Below are 21,678 nucleotides of genomic sequence, written 5' to 3'. Positions count from 1 at the left end.
TCGAATGAGCAGCTGTTTGAAAACCATAATTTATTGTATTAAGTTACATGGGCAATGTACCGTATTTATCTGGCCTCGTCAAACAATCCAATAGCAAATTCATGGACTGGAAATGGAAAATGTTTGAACTATCTTCCTAGGGACGTTGCAAACATCTGGGAAATAGGCCCATATTAATGCATAGATGAATTGGTGCCCAAGACAAACAAAGGCATATTTCCTTTTTTTGGTTACGCTAATACTATTTTACACAGAGAGTGGTCATGACTTTGCAGATGTCAATATATCCGACTCATTATTTTTTGCATATAGCACGAGATGCCCCTGATGCGACTTGTGACCAGGTTCTGATGTATGTCGGCAGAACTTACACAGATGACACAGATGAGCGTAAACAAACTACGTCATCATTTCCGTTTCCGCACAGTGGTAGCTTTGACAGAAACAGCCAGAGCAGTTCGGTTAGCTATGGGGTCCGCCTATGCTCTAGTGTCTCATGTTTAGAATCAGTACAGCACAGCACAAGTACGGTATCAGATATGCAATAGATGTTATAGTCAAGTATTCAGTGGTGCTCATGTTTTTATCGGTCTGAGTTTAGCGGAGGTGATGGTGAGAGCTGCCTGTTGAGACTAAGTTAGCTAACGAAGATGAACTGCTCATTTTAGAGAAGCTATACTGGCTAGCACTATCGAATTTGGCAGTTTCCAGTGTATTCCAATTGAAAAAATATAGTTTACGGCAATCTATGTGTAGGTTTATGTTATGTGCCGGGTTTCGCCTGTGGCTGCGAGTGGAAACCATAGCGTTACAAGCCAAATATGCATTGTAGATAAATGACCAATGTTGAAAGCAGTATTTCGTTTGACATCATTTATTTTAAATAAGCACTGTGTCACGCCAGTATTTTTATAACCGCTAAACCAAGCGATATGTTTACGGCGTTGATGTATTTAATCCCTTGAAATCACGCCGGTTAAAACCAGTGTTTACATAATATTGCAAGCGTTCAGTGTCGCGAACACTCCCCACATACAGTTTCGATGGAGACGGAGGAGGAAAGTGTCAGCGGGCAGCTTGATACCACCGGGAGGCGGGAGGAATGGACACTGCTCATTTGGACCTCCCTGGCCGTTCTGGTACCGGTGGTTATCACGCTGTGGTGCAGTGCTCAACGCTCCAAACGGAAGGTGTACATGAAGGACTTCTTACGCAAAAGCAAACATGGATGGCACTACACTGATCTCTTCAACAAACCCACCTACTGCTGCGTATGCTCTCAGCACATACTCCAGGGAGCATTCTGTGACGGCTGTGGTATCTGCGCCGACGAGCAATGCTTACGACGGGCCGACCGCACCATGTTGTGCAAAGAGATTATGACTCCGGCTCAATCGGACGGGACTCTAAACCATCGTTGGGTGCGTGGAAACGTCCCCCTTTGCAGCTGCTGTGTGGTCTGCAAACAGCAGTGCGGCACTCAGCCAAAGCTGTGCGACTACAGGTAATCCATGACTTTCAGTTGGGTTTATCCTCAAAGTACCCATGCTAGCTACCATTCCCTTAGCGGCAGAATGACAGACCTGTTGTTAAGAGCCTTAGCAGAACCATCAATTAATCTGTCATTAATTGTCAAGAGTATGATTAAAAACTGTACTGAGGGGAAGGATAGGTTCTCTGACAGTGTCACAGAACACCAGGGAGATTTGATCGTACGGAATTGTAGATGTTCCCTCCCGTCATTAGAATAAGGGATTAGCGACTGGCTTGTAGGCTACTCTCTCTCTTTTATCTGTTCTGTTAGAGATTTATTCAGGTGATGATTTGCCTAATCTATTTTTAAAACAAAAATATGGCTCTCTCTCTCTCTCTCTTTCTCTTTCTCTCTCTGTGTGTGTGTGTGTGTGTGTGTGTGTGTGTGTGTGTGTGTGTGTGTGTGTGTGTGTGGCGACTGGCAGGTGTGTGTGGTGCCAGACCACTCTGCATGATGACTGTAAGCCAAGCCTGGAGGATGGAGAGCGATGCGACCTAGGAGAGTTTCGCTGTCTCATCATCCCACCTCACTACCTCTATCACGTCAACAAACTGCGCCGCAGACACCCGGACGAGTACAGCAAGGTGAGGGGGGCCGATGTCTTATTGGCTCAGCCTGGGCGTCCTTAACAGCAGGATGGCTTTTGTGTGTGTGGTGGTCTCTATATACTGCAGTGACATTGCTCTGTAGTGGTTTGTAAGACTGTGTTTGAGTAAGGAGTCACCTTTCTATTGTGCGAGTGTGTGTGTGTGTGTGTGAAATGGTTTGAGTCTGCACACTCCACAATTGATTCTAAAAGATAGATTTGACTTTTGAATGAAATTAACTGAATACAATTAAAATGTCACCGTGTGTATATGTGTATTTATGTGTGTGTGTGTGTGTATCCGTGTGCAGCTGGCTGTGGCCTGTGGCAGTGGCTGGACTCCGGTGCTGGTGCTGGCCAACACACGCAGCGGGAACAACATGGGCGAGGCCCTGCTGGGAGAATTCCGCACCGTGCTGAATCCTGTCCAAGTCTGTCTCTGTTCTTCTGCTCTCTCTCACTCACTGTCTGACCTTTGCCCCCATAAGGACATTCTCTAGTCTTAGAATACTTGAATAGAATACTAAGAATACTTAGAATACAAAGTCTGTGCGGTGTTCTTTAGTATACTGTGACTGTTTACATAGTGTGGCTGCACGTGGCCATCTGGCTAATCACAGGAGTGGGTATGGAGGATCCCTCCGCTCATTTAGCTTTGCAGTTGTGTTTGTAAGATCATTTAATGCAATCTGTGCTACTCACTGCTCACTCTCAAACTGTCATTCTCACACACTCTGTCTCGTTCTCTCTCTCTCTCTCACACACACACACACACACACACACACAATCTTTCACACTGATTGATGTGATCTGTCAGTGTGTGGAGAATGACGTTTGTGCTTTATTCGGCTCTCCCGCTGCAGGTGTTTGACCTGTCAGAGCTGCCCCCCTCCAAGGCCCTGCAGCTGTGCACCCTCCTCCCCCCGGGCAGTGCCCGTGTGCTGGTGTGTGGGGGCGACGGGACCGTGGGCTGGGTGCTGGACGCCATCGACGCCATGAAGCTTAAGGTGAGCGTTCTGCCTTGGGCAAGTAGGATAGACTGTGGAGTTAGTGTAGACTCTGCCTAGGGTATGTAGGATAGACTGTGGAGTTAGTGTAGACTCTGCCTCGGGTAAGTAGGATAGACTGTGGAGTTAGTGTAGACTCTGCCTCGGGTATGTAGGATAGACTGTGGAGTTAGTTTAGACTCTGCCTCGGGTAAGTAGGATAGACTGTAGAGTTAGTGTAGACTGCCTTGGGTAAGTAGGATAGACTGTGGAGTTAGCAGACGTCATCTCACTATTCGGTGCGAATAGTACTGTGAGTGTACGACCTGTGACTGATGTGTTACTCAGGAGGTGACTAAGCAAACCTGCAAGAACCCTCTCCAGAGAATGCTCTGTGGTTCATTAATGCAGGAATGATGTTCTAATGGCTATGGCACTCTTATATAGTGACTACGATTCATCATAAAGATCATTCCCCCCCCCCGCTTGTTTTGGTGTGCAGGGCCAAGACCAGTTCGTTCCGAGGGTGACTGTCCTCCCCCTGGGCACAGGGAACGACCTGTCCAACTCTCTGGGCTGGGGGGCCGGGTACGCGGGGGAGATCCCCGTGGAGCAGGTGCTGAGGAACATTCTGGAGGCTGAGGTGGTGAAGATGGACAGGTACAGGAAGTCATCTGTGTTTGTGGTCTAAATGATTAGGTCATAGTCACAATGTGTCCCCCTGTGTCCTATGTCCCCTTTCAAGGATTTAGGTGCCTCAGACGTGACGTTTTTTTATGGGGTGAATAGCAATTGGCATTGGATGACATTTGTGTCATTTCCTTAGCTATGTCGAGTGTGGATATTTGTACACACTTTATCTGCTCAGACATAACAAACTGTGACTGTTGCTTTGTCTGTTACTACCCTTTCAGATGGAAAGTTCAAGTAGTCTCGAAAGGCCACTTCCTTAGGAAACCAAAGGTTAGTGTTGCATGAACTGAGGCGGTTCCTAACAGCACATTAGTCATCAGTGTGTTCAAATTAGAAGCGTCCTTTCACCCTTGTTTCAAAACCAACAGAAAAGGCTGTAGTACCATTTTCGTTTCGGTTTTCTGCATTCTCATTTGTTAGTACTCTTGTGTAATTGAGAGAGAAGAGAACTGATCCTGAGTAGCAAGAAGTCCCTTGAAAAAGGAGACTGCTGGTAACTCTCCTCTGTATTTGGCCTCCGCAGGTTCTGTCAATGAATAACTATTTCTCCGTGGGTCCAGATGCCCTGATGGCGCTCAACTTCCACACACACCGGGAGAAAACGCCCTCCATCTTCTCCAGCCGCATCATCAATAAGGTCAGCCGATACAATGACCTTAGGCACTTACGGTGGAAACCCATGACACCGTTATGAGCGACGCGATATTTAAATCCCATGCATTTCAATGGGAGCCAAGCCATTGTGACGTAGACCACCGTTTTGGGAGAAGCGACCGATAAAAGTTGGGAAATGTTGAATCCTATGCAAATGTGGAGCGATTCTTCCCGGCAGCGGCCAATCAGATTGTTCGGTGTCGTCTCTGACGGTTTGAAAATGATATTTCCACACGCTACAACACGCCCACTCAAAGCGATGGAAGCGTATCGTGTCGCTGTCATGGGTTTGCACCGTTATGGTTTGGGATCAATAATGCAACTGCCATCATATTTACTCTTACTATAATCCTTAATGTACAATATTGGCGACTGAAAAATAATGGAACTGTAATGATTACAAATATGCTGTTTAATAATATACCCCCATGCCTCTTATTGCATTCAATGTTAGTGAAGTGTTGGTGATTATGTGTGTTTGTTTTTTGGTCAGGTTAGCTACAGAGATCATTTTATACATGATTCGGTCTTATAGATAGATGATAGATAGATAGATAGATGGATACTTTATTAATCCCGAAGGAAATTTAGGTCATCCAGTAGCTTATACACTTAACTTAACTCACAAACATACATACACAAATCACAGTAGAATCACAGTAGAAAAACAATACAAAAGAGTAGTTTCACCGAAAAGAGTAGTGTGGCTGCTATTTAACATAAATGCTTCATCTGTACATTGGCTGATCACAATGGTCCTTTGTTGTAGGCTGTGTATTTCCTCTATGGCACCAAAGATTGTCTAGTGCAAGAATGCAAAGATCTGGATAAGAGGATTGAGGTAAGATTGGGTTTTGGATCTCGCTCAGCCCACCTACGAATCTCAGTCATTTCCAAAACTATATCTCAAGAACATGTTTGTTGGGTATACAAGTCAGACTTAATAATTCAATTGATTTGTATATAAACATTTTTAAGGTACAGTGTGTAGTTTTAAGTGGCATCTAGTGATAAGGTAGCTGAATTGCAAACCAAATTGACATCAACCAGCTAACAACAAGCTAACACAAGTCAGGTAATCATACACTAATGGAAACATAATTATGAATACTATATTTAATTTCTACTGATAAATGCCACTAAAAACAACTACACACTGTACCTTTTAAGTCACGTTCGACATATTAGAAAAAAGGTGAATTTATTGGATGTTAGATATGTCCTCACAAGTTTCCCCATTTTGATGTTCTAGTCATGCCATAACATGTGGCCCCAGATTGTCCGTTAGGACCATTAAAGCCTTGTTGCCATGACAGCAAGATGACTCTACTGTGCCCTGTCTGTGTGTAGCTGGAGCTGGACGGGGAGAAGGTGGCACTGCCCAGTCTAGAGGGCATCATCGTATGTAACATTGGCTACTGGGGCGGTGGCTGCAGGCTATGGGAAGGCATGGGGGACGAACCCTGCCCCCCTACACGGTGAGTAAGAGCACATGGAGGTCGTATATTTCTATACAACATTTCTAGGGTTTAATCAGAGTTGTCTGAATCAAAGTTTGACTTACATTAATATACCTCATATTTCAAGCTAGCTTGGCAAATCATCAATACAATGGTAAAGGAATGTGGTTGACCCTCCCCCCTTTAGAATAACTAGTGTGAACACGTACTAGCTTGTAGCCTGTAGCTAGCTGTGTGGAGATTTGTTAGATTGTGGTTGGTGAGGTGATCCATACCCCTTTCCGTTGTTTTCTCATCAATGTTGCCAGCACTAGCCTAGCCTAGCCTAGCCTAGCCTAGCCTAGCGCTAACGTTGTCAGATGTTGCAGGAAGAACAGCATTTACGTTCCTTTTTTTGTGATCTTCCCACAGTCTGGATGATGGCTTGCTGGAGATAGTGGGGGTCTACGGCTCGTTCCACTGCGCACAGATCCAGGTGAAGCTGGCCAACCCTGTCAGACTGGGCCAGGCTCACACGGTTCGGGTGAGATACTCTTCCTCTCTGTCCTTCAGCCGCACGGATGGATGACAAATGAAAGCCTTCTTTTTGAAAAGCAGCTCACAAAACACTTTTGAACACGACTATGGGTTTAGGCTAGTTTGATTTGTTTTACTTTCCTTGAGGACCTAGAGTACTACATGTTTTATGTTCTCTTCCTTATTATAGGTAAACAAGCCTATTTAGCACATAAAATAGTATGGCATTATCAGGCTGGTTTTAGAGGGGCAGTGTTGCATCTAATACTAAGGTAATATTGGACTAGGAGGAAAGACTAGAGAGGTCAGCTATAGTTCAAAGTTGAAGCCAGTCTGTAAACTGTGCTGGCCATGGTGTAAAATACATAACGTGTGAAAGACAAACAGGAGAGGATATCTATAGATGCAGCGATGACCTTGTGGCACTTTCTTTCTCATTCTCTTGAGTCTTAAAGAACCTTTAATCGGTTTATACCCATATCAACTCTTAACACAATAATGGTTCTCATCTGACACAGTTTTTCCACGACAATGAAAACAGGGGATTTTATATAATATAAGCCAACCCCCTGAAGTCAAATCTCCCCAAATCCGAGAAATGCGATGCCCCGACAACAGAGACAGTAGTAACCTACGGCAACACTAGAAACAGTAGTAACCTACGGCAACACTAGAAACAGTAGTAACCTATGGCAACACTGAGTGCTTTGTTTACAGTGTATTGTTTGTTTCATTGCTGACATTCCAGCATTGGTTTCACCAACACCTTAACTTAAAACTTTATCGGCTGCGAAGGTGCCCTTGGAAGTCTTGAGTCCTTCAGTTGAACTGTGTCTGGTAGATTGATGCAGGGACAACCTGTCCTCCTTTCTGCCACCCTAATCTATCACACCTAGCTGTAAGATCTGAAACGGCTGAATCATCTGCATCAATCATGTGAGCATCAGCAAGGCTGTAACTGAAGCCTGGAGGAGGGGAGGGGAATATATTTAATACACTTCACTTAGTGTCAGTTTATTCAGTTGAGGTAAGCTCAAATCAACTCATCGTTGTTAGTATAGTCTTACTAATAGATTCCTCCCATTCTTATCCCCCCAAGATGATAGTGACAGGAAAATAAGACCGCCTGCTCAAATGGGAAAAGCTGTGTGGACAGCAGCGGGTGAGAGAAAGGAGGATGTTAGGGAGTGGGAAGAGGTCAGGTGGGGAAAGGATGGGGAGAGAGAAGGGATTGTTAAACCAAAGGGGCGTGTGGCTCTTTAAGCGTTTGAAACTGACCTGTGGTGTGTGTTGGCGCTGCTGCAGCTGGTGCTGAAGAGCTCGCGGATGCCCATGCAGGTGGACGGCGAGCCGTGGGCACAGGGCCCGTGCACCATCACCATCACGCACAAGACCCAGGCGCTCATGCTCTACCACAGCGCCGAGCAGACCGACGACGACGACGAGGACTCCAGCGCCGACGAGGACGGCGAGGGAGGGGGGGCGGCGGCGGCGGCGGCGGCGGCCGCGCCGGTGACTTCCGACCGTCGCACGTCCGGAGACGAGGCTGAGGTGGTGGTGTGAGGCCCTTCTGCGTGATGCTCTCCCGTAGGGAGCAGGAGCTCCGTGCGTCCCGTGCTTGCCAGCACTCATCGCGCTTCACAGCCATATTTGGGTCCTCTATGTCAGATGGTTGGACAAGGGCGCAATTTCAGTGCTTGTCATAGGCGCTATTTTACATAGATACGCCCCATGCCCACGCCTGACATACCCCCCACCCCACACACACTCACTCACACACACACACACACACACACACACACACACACGTGCAGAGCACACGCACTCACACACACACACACACACACACACACACACACACACACGTGCAGAGCACACACACACCCACACACACGTGCAGAGCACACACCCACACACACACCCACACACACACCCACACACACACACACACCTGGACTTGCCCCTGCTCCCTCAGCTGCCCAGGCAAGGCCACAAGCTGGATGTAAATGTGCAGCAATGTCCATAGACAAGGTAGTTTTTATTTTGTCTTCTGTGCTAGCCACAGCTGAGGTAGGTTATGAAGAGAACTACAAATCCCAGTGCCATTAAATGTAATTTCCTGCCCTGGGGCAGCTCTACTGATCACTCATCCGGCCTGCGCTCCTGATTTTCATACAGTCATAAATGAACCATGCTGTGTCCCTGGTCTATGGCTAATGGTGGAGGGAGAGGATTGTAAGATGGAGAAGCCGCTACATGAATGTTTGCATTGCTGCCTTGTGCTCATAGTCTGCTTTAGAACGTCGTGTGGGAGAAAACATTAGATACTGTTTTTCTTTTAATAGTCTTACAACTTCATATAATCTTTATTTGTGATGGTTTTCCTGCTGACTATGTTACTCCAGATATTTATTAGTTTGCTGTCACGAGCTGCACTGGATATCCTATGTGTACACACTGTTTTTCCTGCTTCTCTCCTCTTGAGTTGTATTGAGGTAGTAGGTTTTGTCATGCGCTCCTAATGCAAAACACACCCTCATAAAGCCTGTGACGTTACTCACGCAAGTATGCCCCAAGTAGGCTTAGAGGCTAGGATGGCAAACATGTCAACCCGTCGTGTTGTTTACTCAGTCCTAGAGTAGATGTGTTCTGTCTTGTTTACACTTCCTTCTAAGTAGAGGTTGCACTGAACGGCGCCTACTCTACGATTCTGCAGATAATAGTTTACATCCACCATCCTCTTCCTCTCGCATTATCGATATGGTATTGTTACGGAAAGTGTTGTCATAGCAGCACTTTGAATTATTGGTGGTTTGTTTTGATATAATATCAGCCATTTATTGTTTGCCAAACTCCATTCACTTCACTTATGGACCACAAGGTGGCAGTCTTGGGTTATTTTTCAATCTGACCGTGTGGGACAGGGTTGACATTTGTAAAGATGTCAAAAAAAGTTCCTGTGATTTCATGGCTTTTTAAATTATTTATACATTTTATAAACATTATCCAAGTCTGTACACTGAAAGGACCCTCATTTCTGACAGAGCGGAGCTCTGGGGGAAGCAACGCTGGTATGTGATGATGTTGTAGAAAATATTTATGACCACTGTCATTGCCAAGTTGATTTGACAAGGTGTGGTGTTTGTGCTTTCTAGAGACTCCCATGGCAAGCGATGTCTGTCTTAAACAGACTATCTGTAGGCCTGGCATGAGCTTTAACCAAATCTATTGATAGGGCAAGTTGCAATTATCATCATCATCATCACATTTGAACATTTAAGTCACACACACAATAGCACCACATTGGTTTGTCTTAATGTAATTATCTCTTGTGATGTTACTCTGAATGGAACTCGATCAGCACTAGGTATTAAAAGCCTTTGCGGAAATGTGCACATTCTCTTACATATGCTCGGCCACATGCACGTGTCCTCCTGCTGTGTTAAATGTCGTACGATGTTGTTGTCCTGCTCGTAGGCACATGGCTTTGGCTTGTGCCCGTCCTCCGTGTACGACTACTCTGAATGTGGGCGGCAGGAGCAGGCCGTGTGTTTGTCGTGCAAGTTTTTTGGAGTACAGCAAAGTAAAAGAATTCATGTGAATATGGCCAAACACATTGAATCACAATGGCTGGTCTTTTGACCAGACTATGTCAGTCCACCAAAAATATCGAATGTTTACGGTTTGGTTCCTGGTCCCAGGTCAGTGTTGAGTGTCTGAGTGATGTTGTTTTGGGCCGATATTCACAGGGTTCTAAACCCGAAGATGGAACAAGAACATCAGACAGACAGACCAGTGCCCATTACTCTTTTTATTTACCACTCCAGTATAGACACGTAAGAAGTATGTATTGTTATAATACAATTACTTTGGATGAAGTTACAAGATAAAACAGCATTGCCATACTTAAACTAGACCATTTCTCAGCTTTAATGATAAGATGCACAACTGTAAGCGAATTTGTGAGGAACAAACCTTGTGTAAAATAACTTCTAGGCCCAATCAAACTTCAACTATTTAATTGGAAACATTCCACCAATCAGACAGATCCAAGGGCCAGTGGTAACTATAGTAACCACTACAAACAGAGACAGGTGTGTGTCACTGTCTTCAACAAAGTATAGATTTGACAGGAATGATGGTTTCAACAGTTTCAATGATATATTTGGTAAGATGAATGTAAGAATTGATGTACATTTTGGAAACAAGTCAATAAATATTTTCATATTTATGCGCATAAATTTGGTCTTTACTTCACCATTAGCAAGATCAGAGTACTTTGTTTGAATGCAAGCTAACACACACACACACACACACACACACAACAACAAACAAGGCTGACTTCAGTCAGTTTATTGTGGCACAATGCCACATGTTGTATTAGGTGGCGACACAGGACACACACACACTCACACACACGCAGGCCGAGGTCGCCGTGAATTTCTCCTCTGCATTTTTCCCATCCCGGACTGTCCTTCCTCCAGGACCCCAGGAGCAGTGGGCAGAATCTGGATTAACTGAACAAGTATCAAGTATTAACTGTGAAATTGAACAGAACAGCACCAAACCTTGTTTGTGTACTGCATTGATAAGACACACACACCCTCTCCCTGCTGTTTTAGATTACACCAGCCCCATGTGGAAATGAGTCTTTACAGGAGTAGGCACACGCAAGCTGCTTTGCAATGTGCTGAAACACTTAGTAGTACGTAGTAAACGTAGTAATGTAGAGGAATCACAATTAAACTCTCCCATCACATTGTGTGCCCACACATTCCTGTAAGACAGAAAAGCGAGAAAGTGCCACATGTGTCCACAGTGGTGTATCAGTGGCCTTCTTCTTTGCTCCTCTATAAAGAAGAGACGGGAGCAAAGAGCTGCGGTCTTGTGACCTCAAACAACCCACACGCTCCAACTTCCTCTCTGGTGAGCAGTCGGCCGGTCGGCTCAGCCAAAGCCAAACGCAGCATTCCTGGAAAAACTACTCACTGTTCTTGGCAGCTTGACAGCTCTGTGTGGTGTTATCAGTGCAGCAACACAGGCTGAAGTCTTACCATGGAAAACCACACTTTGTTCACTCACTTTAGATGAGTAAGTGAACAAACCGATGGCATGTTTAAAATGGCTGATCTGTATAGAAAGGCTTGCTATTACCGGAGATGGGAGAATGACCATATCTGGGTGCATTGACAGAACTCACAGAAACACTGCCGCCATAACCTCATAGCGAGCGATCTGCCCCCGGCTAAAGGTCACTCGCGATGACAGTGGCCGTCCTAAAGGAAACGTTATCAGCCACTGCGGAGCAGTGTCACGTGAACAAACGGACCTTGCATCTGGTGTGCCTGGCCCTCCGGACAAGACAAACATCAAATAAAAACAACTCCAACCACTCTGAACTATTTGTCCTGGTTATTTTTGACCCCGCCTCTTTACTCAAGCCGAGGGTGGAATAATGGGGAAACCACCACCACCACACGTTCACCTGAACAACAGCGAAGGGTAAAAGGGTCAAGTCACCACCAGAACGAGGCGAACGCCAACACAAGAAGTGAACTGCCAGTTTGTGTTGCCTCTACAGCACAGCTGTGCACACCACCACACCTCGACCCCCAGGGCTGCATTTCTCAAAAGCTTTGCTGTGCTTGGACCACCACACTCAACCTGATGGAGTCCAACACTAGTCTCTCAGTAAGGATGGTTGTAGGACAGCCCTTTCGGGAAATGCAGCCAGGGTCTATAAAGGAAAGTGGAAAAACGCATCGCCTTGGTCACCAGGCCGGATTTCAGCTTTTCCATTGTGCTTCTGCACACAGATGACCACAGTAAGGTGTTAAAGAAGAGACTCAATCAACTGCAGACTCAATGGCGTTAACACATCTGCCTCAAAGAGACAAGAAGATTTCATGGGACCATTTCAGTTCTCTAGGTGCCAATATTGTAGGTAATGGATGATGACAAAACATTCCCTCGCAATGAGTGGGAACACCCTTAACATTCTTTCTGTTACAAACACGAACTTTCCATAACAGCCAACAGCCAACAGCCAATATTGGATGGAAAACAGCTGGCCAGGCATTTACATGCGCAGAGAGAAATGTTCCTAATGCGCCCTAAAACTAATGCATTCAAATGCTACAACACCAAATCACTTTGTTTAAATAATCAACAACAACAAATATAAATGTTATACATCTACAACTGTGTTAAACACACACATTAATATTATTTTTAGTGATCACATAGAGCACTAGTATTATTCATAGATTTACAATAGAGTATTACTCATAGATGTGGCTATGTTTCACATTTTTTCTAATTCTGAAGCAAAGGTAATACATACAGAAGTATATGTAGCATGAAGCTGTGTAGACATTGAAAATACCAAACCTCACTCACTGTATTTCACCCTATCTATTCTTTAATCACCAAAAGCCTGAGATGACATTAAAATATAATTTGCAAGAAACACAATATACGTTTTATAATTCCTTGTATGAAAACATTTGCACTGAATATAACTATTTTGAATTCAATGCATTTTTTTTATTATTTAAAGAATCTTATTGGAAAATGCCCAACTCTCCTATTACACTGCTAGTGTATGAGTATTCCTTTGGTTTTCAGAAAATTGATTTCAAATCAGATAGAAGCCTGCTAAGTATGCCTCCTGCAAATCAGATAGAAGCCTGCTAAATATCCCTCTTGCAGATTGCAATTCCCCATGAATATGTGCATGCATCCATATTATAAATCACCAGGACAGAACCTGCATGCTTTTTGAAGTGCTAACGTCATCTATTTTTGTTGAAACATCAGCTGTTATAACAGGGGACCATGGCTTCACATTCAAACAGAAGCCATTAAGAGTGCACACCGAGTGTGCTGCCGTGGTCTGATCCTAGGCGGTCAGCTTACACAGCGAGATGGAGGCGCCGGCCGAGAACATCCAGAAGGCCGGATAGATGGGCCCCTTGAAGGGGAACACGAAGGTGTGGAAGGGGTAGGCGCGGTCGGCCACGGAGTAGAAGGTGGCGGAGCCGCCGTCGCAGTCCAGCAGCACGCCCACTCGGCCGGGGTTGGGGTTGGTCAGCACCGTCTCGGCGCTGTTGTGCCACGCCGACAGCTTGGTGTTGAACCACTCCACGCACCAGGACTCGGCGTTGCGGCCCAGCCGGCTGGTGGGGCCCTTGCGGTCCAGGCGGCCGTAGGCCAGGCCCAGGCTGCAGAAGGAGTTGCTGTTCATCTTCAGCTCCCAGTAGTGGCGGCCCTGCGCGAAGCCCTTGGAGCACAGCACCTGCGTGCAGACGGAGAAGCGCTCGGGCCCGTCGGGGTACGGGCACGGCTCCTCGGCCACCGACGCCACGGTGTAGTCCTCGGTGAGGGCGATGCGTTTGTGGGCCGTTTTGGGGTCCATCTTCAGTACGGTGCCAACTGTGTGCAGACACCAAGGACAAGGAGGATTACAACTACAGCACCTACAACTACAGCGCCTTCTGAAGCCTACACGTCCTCCTCGATGCCATAGTCTATGTTCCCAATGGTTATGCTGATTGTACGTTATGGACATCTTTTTTTCCAACTTACGTTTTAGGAGCTCACTCCTTTTCTCAGCAGTCGAGATGTCGCGAGGAATACTTGCATTGGTTGCTCCTGCTGGAGAGAATAACAAAGCAATCCCATTTATGATCTTTTAGTCTGTAAAGCAAACTAAAAACATAGTCAGGGTCAAAGTTTTTTCAGTCGCATCATGTGATTTATCACAACCTTTGTGTGAATCTAGCAGCATTTTTTTTTTTGATGGAACCTCAAGCGAACGTGACCTTTTGTCAGAATTCAGAACAGAATGGTAGAACGACATGAAGCAAAGCTGTTCAGTTCATGCGAAGGCCTGTGTACCAACTAGAAATTCCAGCAAAACTGGTTCAACCTTATATCCAGGTAATGACAACATATCACTTAATTTGAACTATTGTGTGCGAGTGATAGAATCTTTCATATCATACTGTAGTTACTGAAAAACAGACAATTGACAACAGGTTTTATGGGTTAAAAGGGCCACATTGTTTGCCAATAGTCCTCGTTAAAAATAAACGTATTCTCACTTCTTAACCATGATACTTTCCTGGATTGTAATGCTTTTAAAAGTGATGAGTAATCTGACCTTTGATGGGTAATAGCGAAGGTCAGACATACCATTATTAGCAGGAGCACCTTTACAGGAATCGCTTGGGTTTTTGGGGAGCCCAGTGCCTGGTTGGTTCGGCTTCTTCCCGTGATCTAGGGGTGGTGGAGGGAAACAGACATGAAACAGACACAAACCGACCAAAGACCTGCCCGTCCCACACAGCTATCTAATCATGTCCTGCTTTGGCTGCAGAAGGAGGGGCTATCGGAATGTACTCTGCCTGAAAGGCAAATAAACGTGGCCTCTACTGTATGTGACTACACAATGGCCACAAGGCAAACCAATTAGGTTACAGACAGGAGTGACATTTGGTGCTTCCAGAAGACATCTCTTATGCCAAATCCAACATCTTCCAAAATGAATTTCCAGACATACCTTTTTCACGATTCCGCTCTGATTCTACAAAAAAAAAAAAAGCCATTTCAGTACGCTACAATGCTGCAAAGTGAGTGGCATTACGTTTGGAACAATTAGGCGGAATGGTGTACAATACGATGAGGTCTTACTTTCTCCCCTCGCCTTTTTCCCCTTCGTGTGGTCTGGCCTCTGGTCTGAAAAAGTAAATAAAGCAGTCAGACTGTGATTAATGTAAAAGACAAAACCTGGTAATGTGGGGAAACAAATCAAAATCATTCGTACGTCCCAACATTTTGTTTTTGTTTTCCAGCATTTTACGAGCTGTTTGATCCACCTACTTTCTTTTCCTGCTGGCTGCTTATTCATATTTCATTTCACATGATAATGTTACACCAGATTGACTCTGACCATCATGACTATGGCTATAGATAATGTTACACCAGATTGACTCTGACCATCATGACTATGGCTATAGATAATGTTACACCAGATTGACTCTGACCATCATGACTATGGCTATAGATAATGTCACACCAGATTGACTCTGACCATCATGACTATGGCTATAGATAATGTTACACCAGATTGACTCTGAACATCATGACTATGGCTATAGATAATGTTACACCAGATTGACTCTGAACATCATGACTATGGCTATAGATAATGTTACACCAGATTGACTCTGAACATCATGACTATGGCTATAGATAGTGTGGCTACTATGGTCTGAACATCATGACTATGGCTATAGATAGTGTGGCTACTATGGCTTCCACTCAGAGCCAAAGCCATCTGCTCAGGCACCTCTGCTGGTCAATTTAAGATGCACACATGTATGGAACTGTATGCAGGCTTTATGTTCGTGACATACTTGGAGGTACTGGTCCCATTCTCATGGCGCCAGGTCTGAGGGATGCACCTGGACTGGGAGACCTGAGGTGTCTGGGGGGGAAGTCTGAGGAGACGAAGAACACGAGTGGCCAGTAAGGAAAGCGATGTGGGATCTCACACTGATTCGCTCGATGACTTTGCATCAGCTTCCAAATAAGGCCATGTACATTCACAATGAACTTACTCAAGTAAACATCCTCCACACAATGTTATTACAATATTATTATGCCATTGGTTATGGATTTAACCTATTGCATACAGAAATGAGTCCTGGATTGTATTTAAATAACATTTCTGTAAAAAAAAATAGCTATGTATGAATGAAGCAAAAACTATTTAAATGACAGTTTTAGTTTTCTTTTAAAAAGAAAAGAAAGAGAGTGCTCACTCCTTCCTTGGGCCATGTCTGGTCCTGGAAAGCCCATGAGCGGGACATGAGGGCCGTGAGGGCCATGGGGGCCGTGAGGGCCGTGGGGGCCGTGTGGGCCGTGAGGCGGGCCTGAGGGGGAGAGGACGAGACGTTAGCCTGAGCATTGAAACAAACACTAAACCCACATTAGACCTCAAACTCAGGCCTGATATGGGTCTGGAGAAGAATATGGGAGTCACTCAGCAGGTAATCGTCTAATCGTCAGGTAAAACCCAAACCACCACATTAGAGCAGCTGTGACAGAAGAGCAGTGAGTGGGTGTGTGAGGGAGGAAAGACACCCTAGGCTCTGATTGGTTTCCTGATTAAGAATATGTGACGTGAAGGCGAGTGTATTTCACCGTAGAAATGAACCGGTTGCTCAAACTCTGCCAAATGGAACATGAGAATATGTAAAGGCATGCAGAATACGTGTTTATTACTGACATTAACAGGACAAACATATGCGCACATGCGCACACACACACACACACACACACACACACACACACACACACACACACACACACCTGGTCTAAGAAGTGGGATTCGGTTTTCTACTGGTGCATTCAGGATTTGTGTCAGTAGTTCCTTCACAGCAACAGCAGAGGAGTGATAGGCGACCACAGTCTTGGAGTCCACGTTCATACGCGGGCAGTAAGGCTCAAATTCTGCATTGGAGGGCAGTAGAACTGAAGAGGATGCCTTCACAGGAGGGAACAGGAACAGGGATGAGTTGGCATGAAAGAGCAAAAGAATAAGACATTCCTGGAGCTAATATTTTGAGGGGGACTTTCATAGATCACTAATGTATTCTCAAGACTCTGGAAAAGCCCACAAGTCAGTTCTTCCAATCAGCAAATACCAGTGATAGAAATAATTGTGAAACACTGTTCATGATGAAGTCACGGTCACGTGACACTCGACGTACTGACGTAGGCGGACGACGTCGACGGCATTCTTCTGTTGAAAAACAGAGCGCCCGCTGAAAACCCAAACAAGGACGTCAACGGCGCCTGCCGTCTATCGAGCCAATCACACTTGCGCGACACTATGTGACAGTAGAATTTTCAGCAACAGTAGAATTTTCTCTTGGCAGCAGACACCTCCAGGTGACAGTTAAAAGTCTCGACCAAAACGTCGTTTCTGTCAGCGACGGTTTCAAAAGTATCGCCGACATAAGCATAAATCAAGCTTTAGTCTGCATATGTGTGTAAGCTACATGCGTATAAGAAGGAAGCTTCTGTCCATGTTTAGATGAGGTCAGAGGTGATAAGAAGGGTTGAACGGTGCCTGTCCTGCCATCTCTTACTGACATGCACGAGTGACAGAAAGCAGTTGGGATGACACAGGGAGACCTTAGTTCGTGTGTGTCTATTTCTGCTGACATGTATAATTATGGCGTCAGTTCTATCGGTATCAACACAATACACAATTTCATGTCAACATTAGAGGGTTTCCTGACTATAGATCATAACTGTGTATAGTTCCCCCCCCCCCCCCCCCCCCCCCTTCTGATTTGATGCCACATCACATACCTGCAGGAAGGCCAACGTATCTGCACGTGTCAGAAGGCTGTTGAGCTCCGATTTGGTTTGAGTCATCTTCTTCACATTCTGACCAAACTTCTTGCAGAGAGAATCAAGCTTGGCCTGACCACTCTCCAAGTCCTTATCTACAGCCTTCAGGGAATCTTGCTCATCCCTGTCGATAAGATCCCTTATGACCTGATACTCTGCGCTCACCATCTTCTTGCGGGCAGCAGCAGAGTCCTAGACAAAACAATTACAAAACATTGATTGATTGGTGTTTATCTCTGAACATATGTTAGTGTGGTCAGTATACACTTACCTGTAGCTGAACAATTACAAAACATTGATTGATTGGTGTTTATCTCTGAACATATGTTAGTGTGGTCAGTATACACTTACCTGTAGCTGAAACTGCTGCACCTTCATTTGGGCCATAACAACGTGGTTCTTGTCGATCTTTCTATCCAGCACACTCAACATTTGCCTCATCTCAGACTGTGAATGAACAGAGAAACACGACCTTAACGTTCATCATTATGTAGTTCACATACAGTATTTACATGGCTATTCATGGTGTAGCCTAATGAGCCTTGCGATATAATAACCTGGGCATGTACAAGTTGTATATTGTAAATGTAGACAATTCCACTGGTCTACATAAGCTGAGTTCGCTTACATATGTATGTTTAGGGTAATTGTGTGAATAAACAGAAACACATTTTGCCGCGTGTACTGCGTTTATGAGAATATCCAAGGTCTTATAGGCTATATGAAGTGTGCATGATTTCACTTCAAGGGTCCTATAGTATATTTCACTTGCCGTTAACTGCTTCCTTAAACCACTATGTACAACTTTGTAAGACCTGTAATAACCATAAGTTGACAGACCTCTTTCTGTGCCCGTCTTTCCTGTGGTGAGGTATACTCGCAACCCCGATGCAACTGCTGCAGACAGGTGCTGCAAATACTGCAGTCGTGATTTTGGCAGAAGAACTCCACGATCTTGCAATGGACCTGACAAATCCGCTCCTGCAGGTCTCCTAGCGGGTCGGTCAACTGGTGCGAGCGGAAAATAGGATTTTCCTGGTGCGGTCTTATATGCTCTTCACAGAACGAGGCCATGCATGTAAGACAGGTTTTAAATGCTTTGACCTCCATACAGGTATCACATTTGATCACTTCTGGTTCCTTTATGTTGACTGGTTCCTTCATGTTGACTGGTTCATCGATGGAATGGACTGACGATGGCGATGAAGATGACTTCTTTTTAAAGGTTTCAACAACAGCGCTTATCACCGTGTTTTTCTTCAGCTCGGGTTTGCTGGAGTAGTGGCGCCTGCACTGAGGACAGAATAGGAGGAAGCTTTCTTTCCATGCCTCATCCAAGCAGCCTTGACAGAAGTTATGACCACAGGGAAGTGTTACGGGGTTTTCAAAAGTACACAAGCAGATACTGCATGTGAGCTCTTCCTCTAGGCTGAGCAGTGATGGCATAAGCTCAGCCATTGTCGTGCGCCGTCTTTAGAGCGTCTGCATAGGAAGGAGAGAAACGAAACTTAACTCAGAAACGAAACTCAACTGAGCTATATGGCTACGGAACAAACTGTGGAGACAGATCTCAAACGAAATAAAACCTGACTATATTTGAACGCGACTAAAAATAACCATACGTATTCTATAGGCTACTTGGCTCCCTTAAATTGTAACTAACGAGTGCAGGTGTATCTTACAAACAAATATGAATTTCCAGTCACAGTGAAATCATACGCCATTAAGGGCTAAGCTCAATGCTACTACGAAATTACTTGATAAAGAGACAATACTATTAGAGACTAATAATTCTACACATAATGGAACATAGACGGACCCATCTGTCATGTTTAGTTAACTTACCCTGTGAAGTTGTAGACCTAACGTTGCGAAGTAGTCTCAGACCTTGGGCGACAGGACGTGAACGCTCCCTGTAGAAATGAAGGCTAGGTGAATACTGTCAGCTGAGTGAAATCAGGAAATATTAACCCTGTAGTACCGGTGACGAACGTTCACTTTTAGGTGTTGGATGATCTTCTCACACACTATTCTATTTCTTGAGTATATTGCACACCATCAAATGAATATACATGACATTTTAATCAGAAGGACCAGTTCTATAAATGTTTGTAAAATACATATAGTAATTTGGATGTAGTAATGATCCATCTTTGAAAATCCTCTCCAAATGTATATCTTAAAATCGTCAGCATTTATTTTCACAAAAGCATATGGGAGCAAGACAGAGAAAAATATAGAGTGTATGAAATACTGAATTGTGTGGGTTATTTAACAAAAAACTCCAAAAATATCCTTATCAATAGTATGCAGGGCGTTCTGCTATCGAGCCCCCCTCCTGTGGAATAATCTTCCTGCCTCCATCCCAGATGCAGACACCCTTTCCATATTCAAATCGAGACTAAAGACATTCATCTTAAGTGCATCCCATAGTCATGAATAGTGCATCAATAACCTGTCACCTGTCGCAACATTTTTTATTTCTTCTTGTTAGCCATGTCGTTGTATTCAGGATTGGCCTACAGACAGCGCATGTTGTGCTTACTATGTTTGTATAACTACACACCCCCATGCACCAAGCCAGCCAACATAACTAAACACAACTCATCACAACAAAACACATCCACAAACACACAACTTATTTCTTCAAATCTTGAAGCTGCTGCTTCAGTGAGAGGCAGATGACTGAGTGCGATTTTCTTAAGTTTATTTCAATCTTCAAGTCTTCCAGTCAACCCGAGAGGTGTTCCATTTCCATTTTTTCATACACTACAATTCCTTTCATATTAACGTTATGCTTTCCAATCGAAAACTAAACACTTATCAAAGTTAAGCCAATCAAAATATTCTGCTCACTTCCAAGACAATTGTGGCTGTGTGCTCTTGTGTGTCTGTGTGTGTGCATGTGTGTGTGTCCTTGATCCATCTCCAACATGCAGAGACTCCTCCACAGATACTGGCTGTCCTTGACCGCCTGCACTTGCAGTGACGAACTGCACGTAGGCCCTCTCTGCCTGACCTTACTTGCTGGTTTGTGCAGAGTTGCTCATGTTCACCACATTCGCTGTATTACAATCATTATATTTTTCTACATTACCAATCTGTATCTCTATATCTGATTATCAAACTGATGTTTACTAACCAAATGTTCTCTCTCTCATGGCACGACCTTTGTTTGCAAATGCTGATGGCTGTGTAAACATTGTTCCTCATCACCATACCCATTAAGTACATATACGCAAGCGATATACGCTTATTAGCAGCCAAGCTCTACCCACTCACTCTGTCTCTTTCTTCCCCTCCTAGTGTAGACTATCTACGCTGCGAATGAACTCTCCACCTTAACTAATTGCAGAAACCCTCGGCCTACACACACCCCTACCACACTGTCATGCACTTATTCTACCCCATATTCTGTGCTAGCATTTACCTGCAATGTAAATAATTTCCACCATCGACATTTCTGTTCCATTACTCTACGTACCCTTCTATACTATGTTATGTTTGTGTGGATTGTGTACATTTTCCAAATGTATGCTAGCATGCTCATCCTGATTTCATCTGCCATGTTTGTGATCGTTTCCCCTCCCCTTCTGCCCCCCCCCACCACTTATGTTTCTGTCTCTACCTGTCTACCCAGCCTGCACCAAGCAGACACCACAAGACTGTGAAGAAGAATACACACACTCACACATACACACACACACACTCACACATACTCACACATACACATACACATACACATACACATACACGTACACATACACATACACACACACACACACACTCACACATACATACACAAACTATATTGACGGCAAT

The 21,678-nt window shown here is 44.7% G+C and overlaps 2 protein-coding genes across 4 annotated transcripts; one reads left to right on the top strand and one right to left on the bottom strand.

The window, feature by feature from the left end:
- The first annotated feature begins 403 nt into the window (after positions 1-403).
- On the top strand, positions 404-8,245 carry dgke (diacylglycerol kinase, epsilon). The gene is made up of 11 exons (XM_031564009.2): positions 404-1,504; positions 1,959-2,118; positions 2,432-2,551; positions 2,984-3,127; positions 3,609-3,766; positions 4,021-4,069; positions 4,323-4,436; positions 5,223-5,294; positions 5,804-5,931; positions 6,325-6,436; positions 7,735-8,245. Exons 1-11 carry the CDS (start codon positions 1,044-1,046, stop codon positions 7,990-7,992), a joined length of 1,776 nt encoding a protein of 591 aa, XP_031419869.1. The 5' UTR covers positions 404-1,043; the 3' UTR covers positions 7,993-8,245.
- A 1,980-nt stretch (positions 8,246-10,225) lies between these two features.
- trim25 (tripartite motif containing 25) lies at positions 10,226-19,941 on the bottom strand. 3 transcript variants are annotated; one of them, XM_031563607.2, is made up of 13 exons: positions 19,702-19,941; positions 18,697-19,338; positions 18,208-18,303; positions 17,815-18,048; positions 16,807-16,981; positions 16,639-16,665; positions 16,257-16,367; positions 15,849-15,932; positions 15,124-15,168; positions 14,993-15,016; positions 14,626-14,709; positions 14,017-14,082; positions 10,226-13,863 (listed from the first exon to the last, which is right to left on the bottom strand). In XM_031563607.2, the coding sequence occupies exons 2-13, from the start codon at positions 19,312-19,314 to the stop codon at positions 13,331-13,333; spliced, it is 2,097 nt and encodes a 698-aa protein (XP_031419467.1). In that variant the 5' UTR covers positions 19,315-19,338; positions 19,702-19,941; the 3' UTR covers positions 10,226-13,330. The 3 variants fall into 3 exon arrangements, with proteins under 3 accessions (XP_031419467.1, XP_031419466.1, XP_012673990.2); XM_031563606.2 differs by having other exon boundaries at positions 14,017-14,085; positions 19,702-19,939; XM_012818536.3 differs by lacking the exon at positions 16,639-16,665 and having other exon boundaries at positions 14,017-14,085; positions 19,702-19,938.
- Between the last annotated feature and the right edge of the window lie 1,737 nt (positions 19,942-21,678).

Source organism: Clupea harengus, chromosome 26 (genome assembly GCF_900700415.2).
Source record: "Clupea harengus chromosome 26, Ch_v2.0.2, whole genome shotgun sequence".
Taxonomy (NCBI): Eukaryota; Metazoa; Chordata; class Actinopteri; order Clupeiformes; family Clupeidae; genus Clupea; species Clupea harengus.
This window is presented reverse-complemented; position numbering and strand designations above follow the sequence as displayed.

What these genes read in the sequence shown, in the direction of transcription:
- dgke (XM_031564009.2), top strand. Translation starts at nt 1,044, where the DNA reads ATGGAGACGGAGGAGGAAAGTGTCAGCGGGCAGCTTGATACCACCGGG. An exon ending in CCGTGCTGAATCCTGTCCAA is followed by an intron (nt 2,552 to 2,983) that starts GTCTGTCTCTGT and finishes CTCCCGCTGCAG; the next exon opens with GTGTTTGACCTGTCAGAGCT. An exon ending in ACTTCCTTAGGAAACCAAAG is followed by an intron (nt 4,070 to 4,322) that starts GTTAGTGTTGCA and finishes TGGCCTCCGCAG; the next exon opens with GTTCTGTCAATGAATAACTA.
- trim25 (XM_031563606.2), bottom strand. Translation starts at nt 19,314, where the DNA reads ATGGCTGAGCTTATGCCATCACTGCTCAGCCTAGAGGAAGAGCTCACA. An exon ending in GAAAAAGGCGAGGGGAGAAA is followed by an intron (nt 15,017 to 15,123) that starts GTAAGACCTCAT and finishes TTTTTTTTGTAG; the next exon opens with AATCAGAGCGGAATCGTGAA. An exon ending in AGAGCGGAATCGTGAAAAAG is followed by an intron (nt 14,710 to 14,992) that starts GTATGTCTGGAA and finishes CACCACCCCTAG; the next exon opens with ATCACGGGAAGAAGCCGAAC.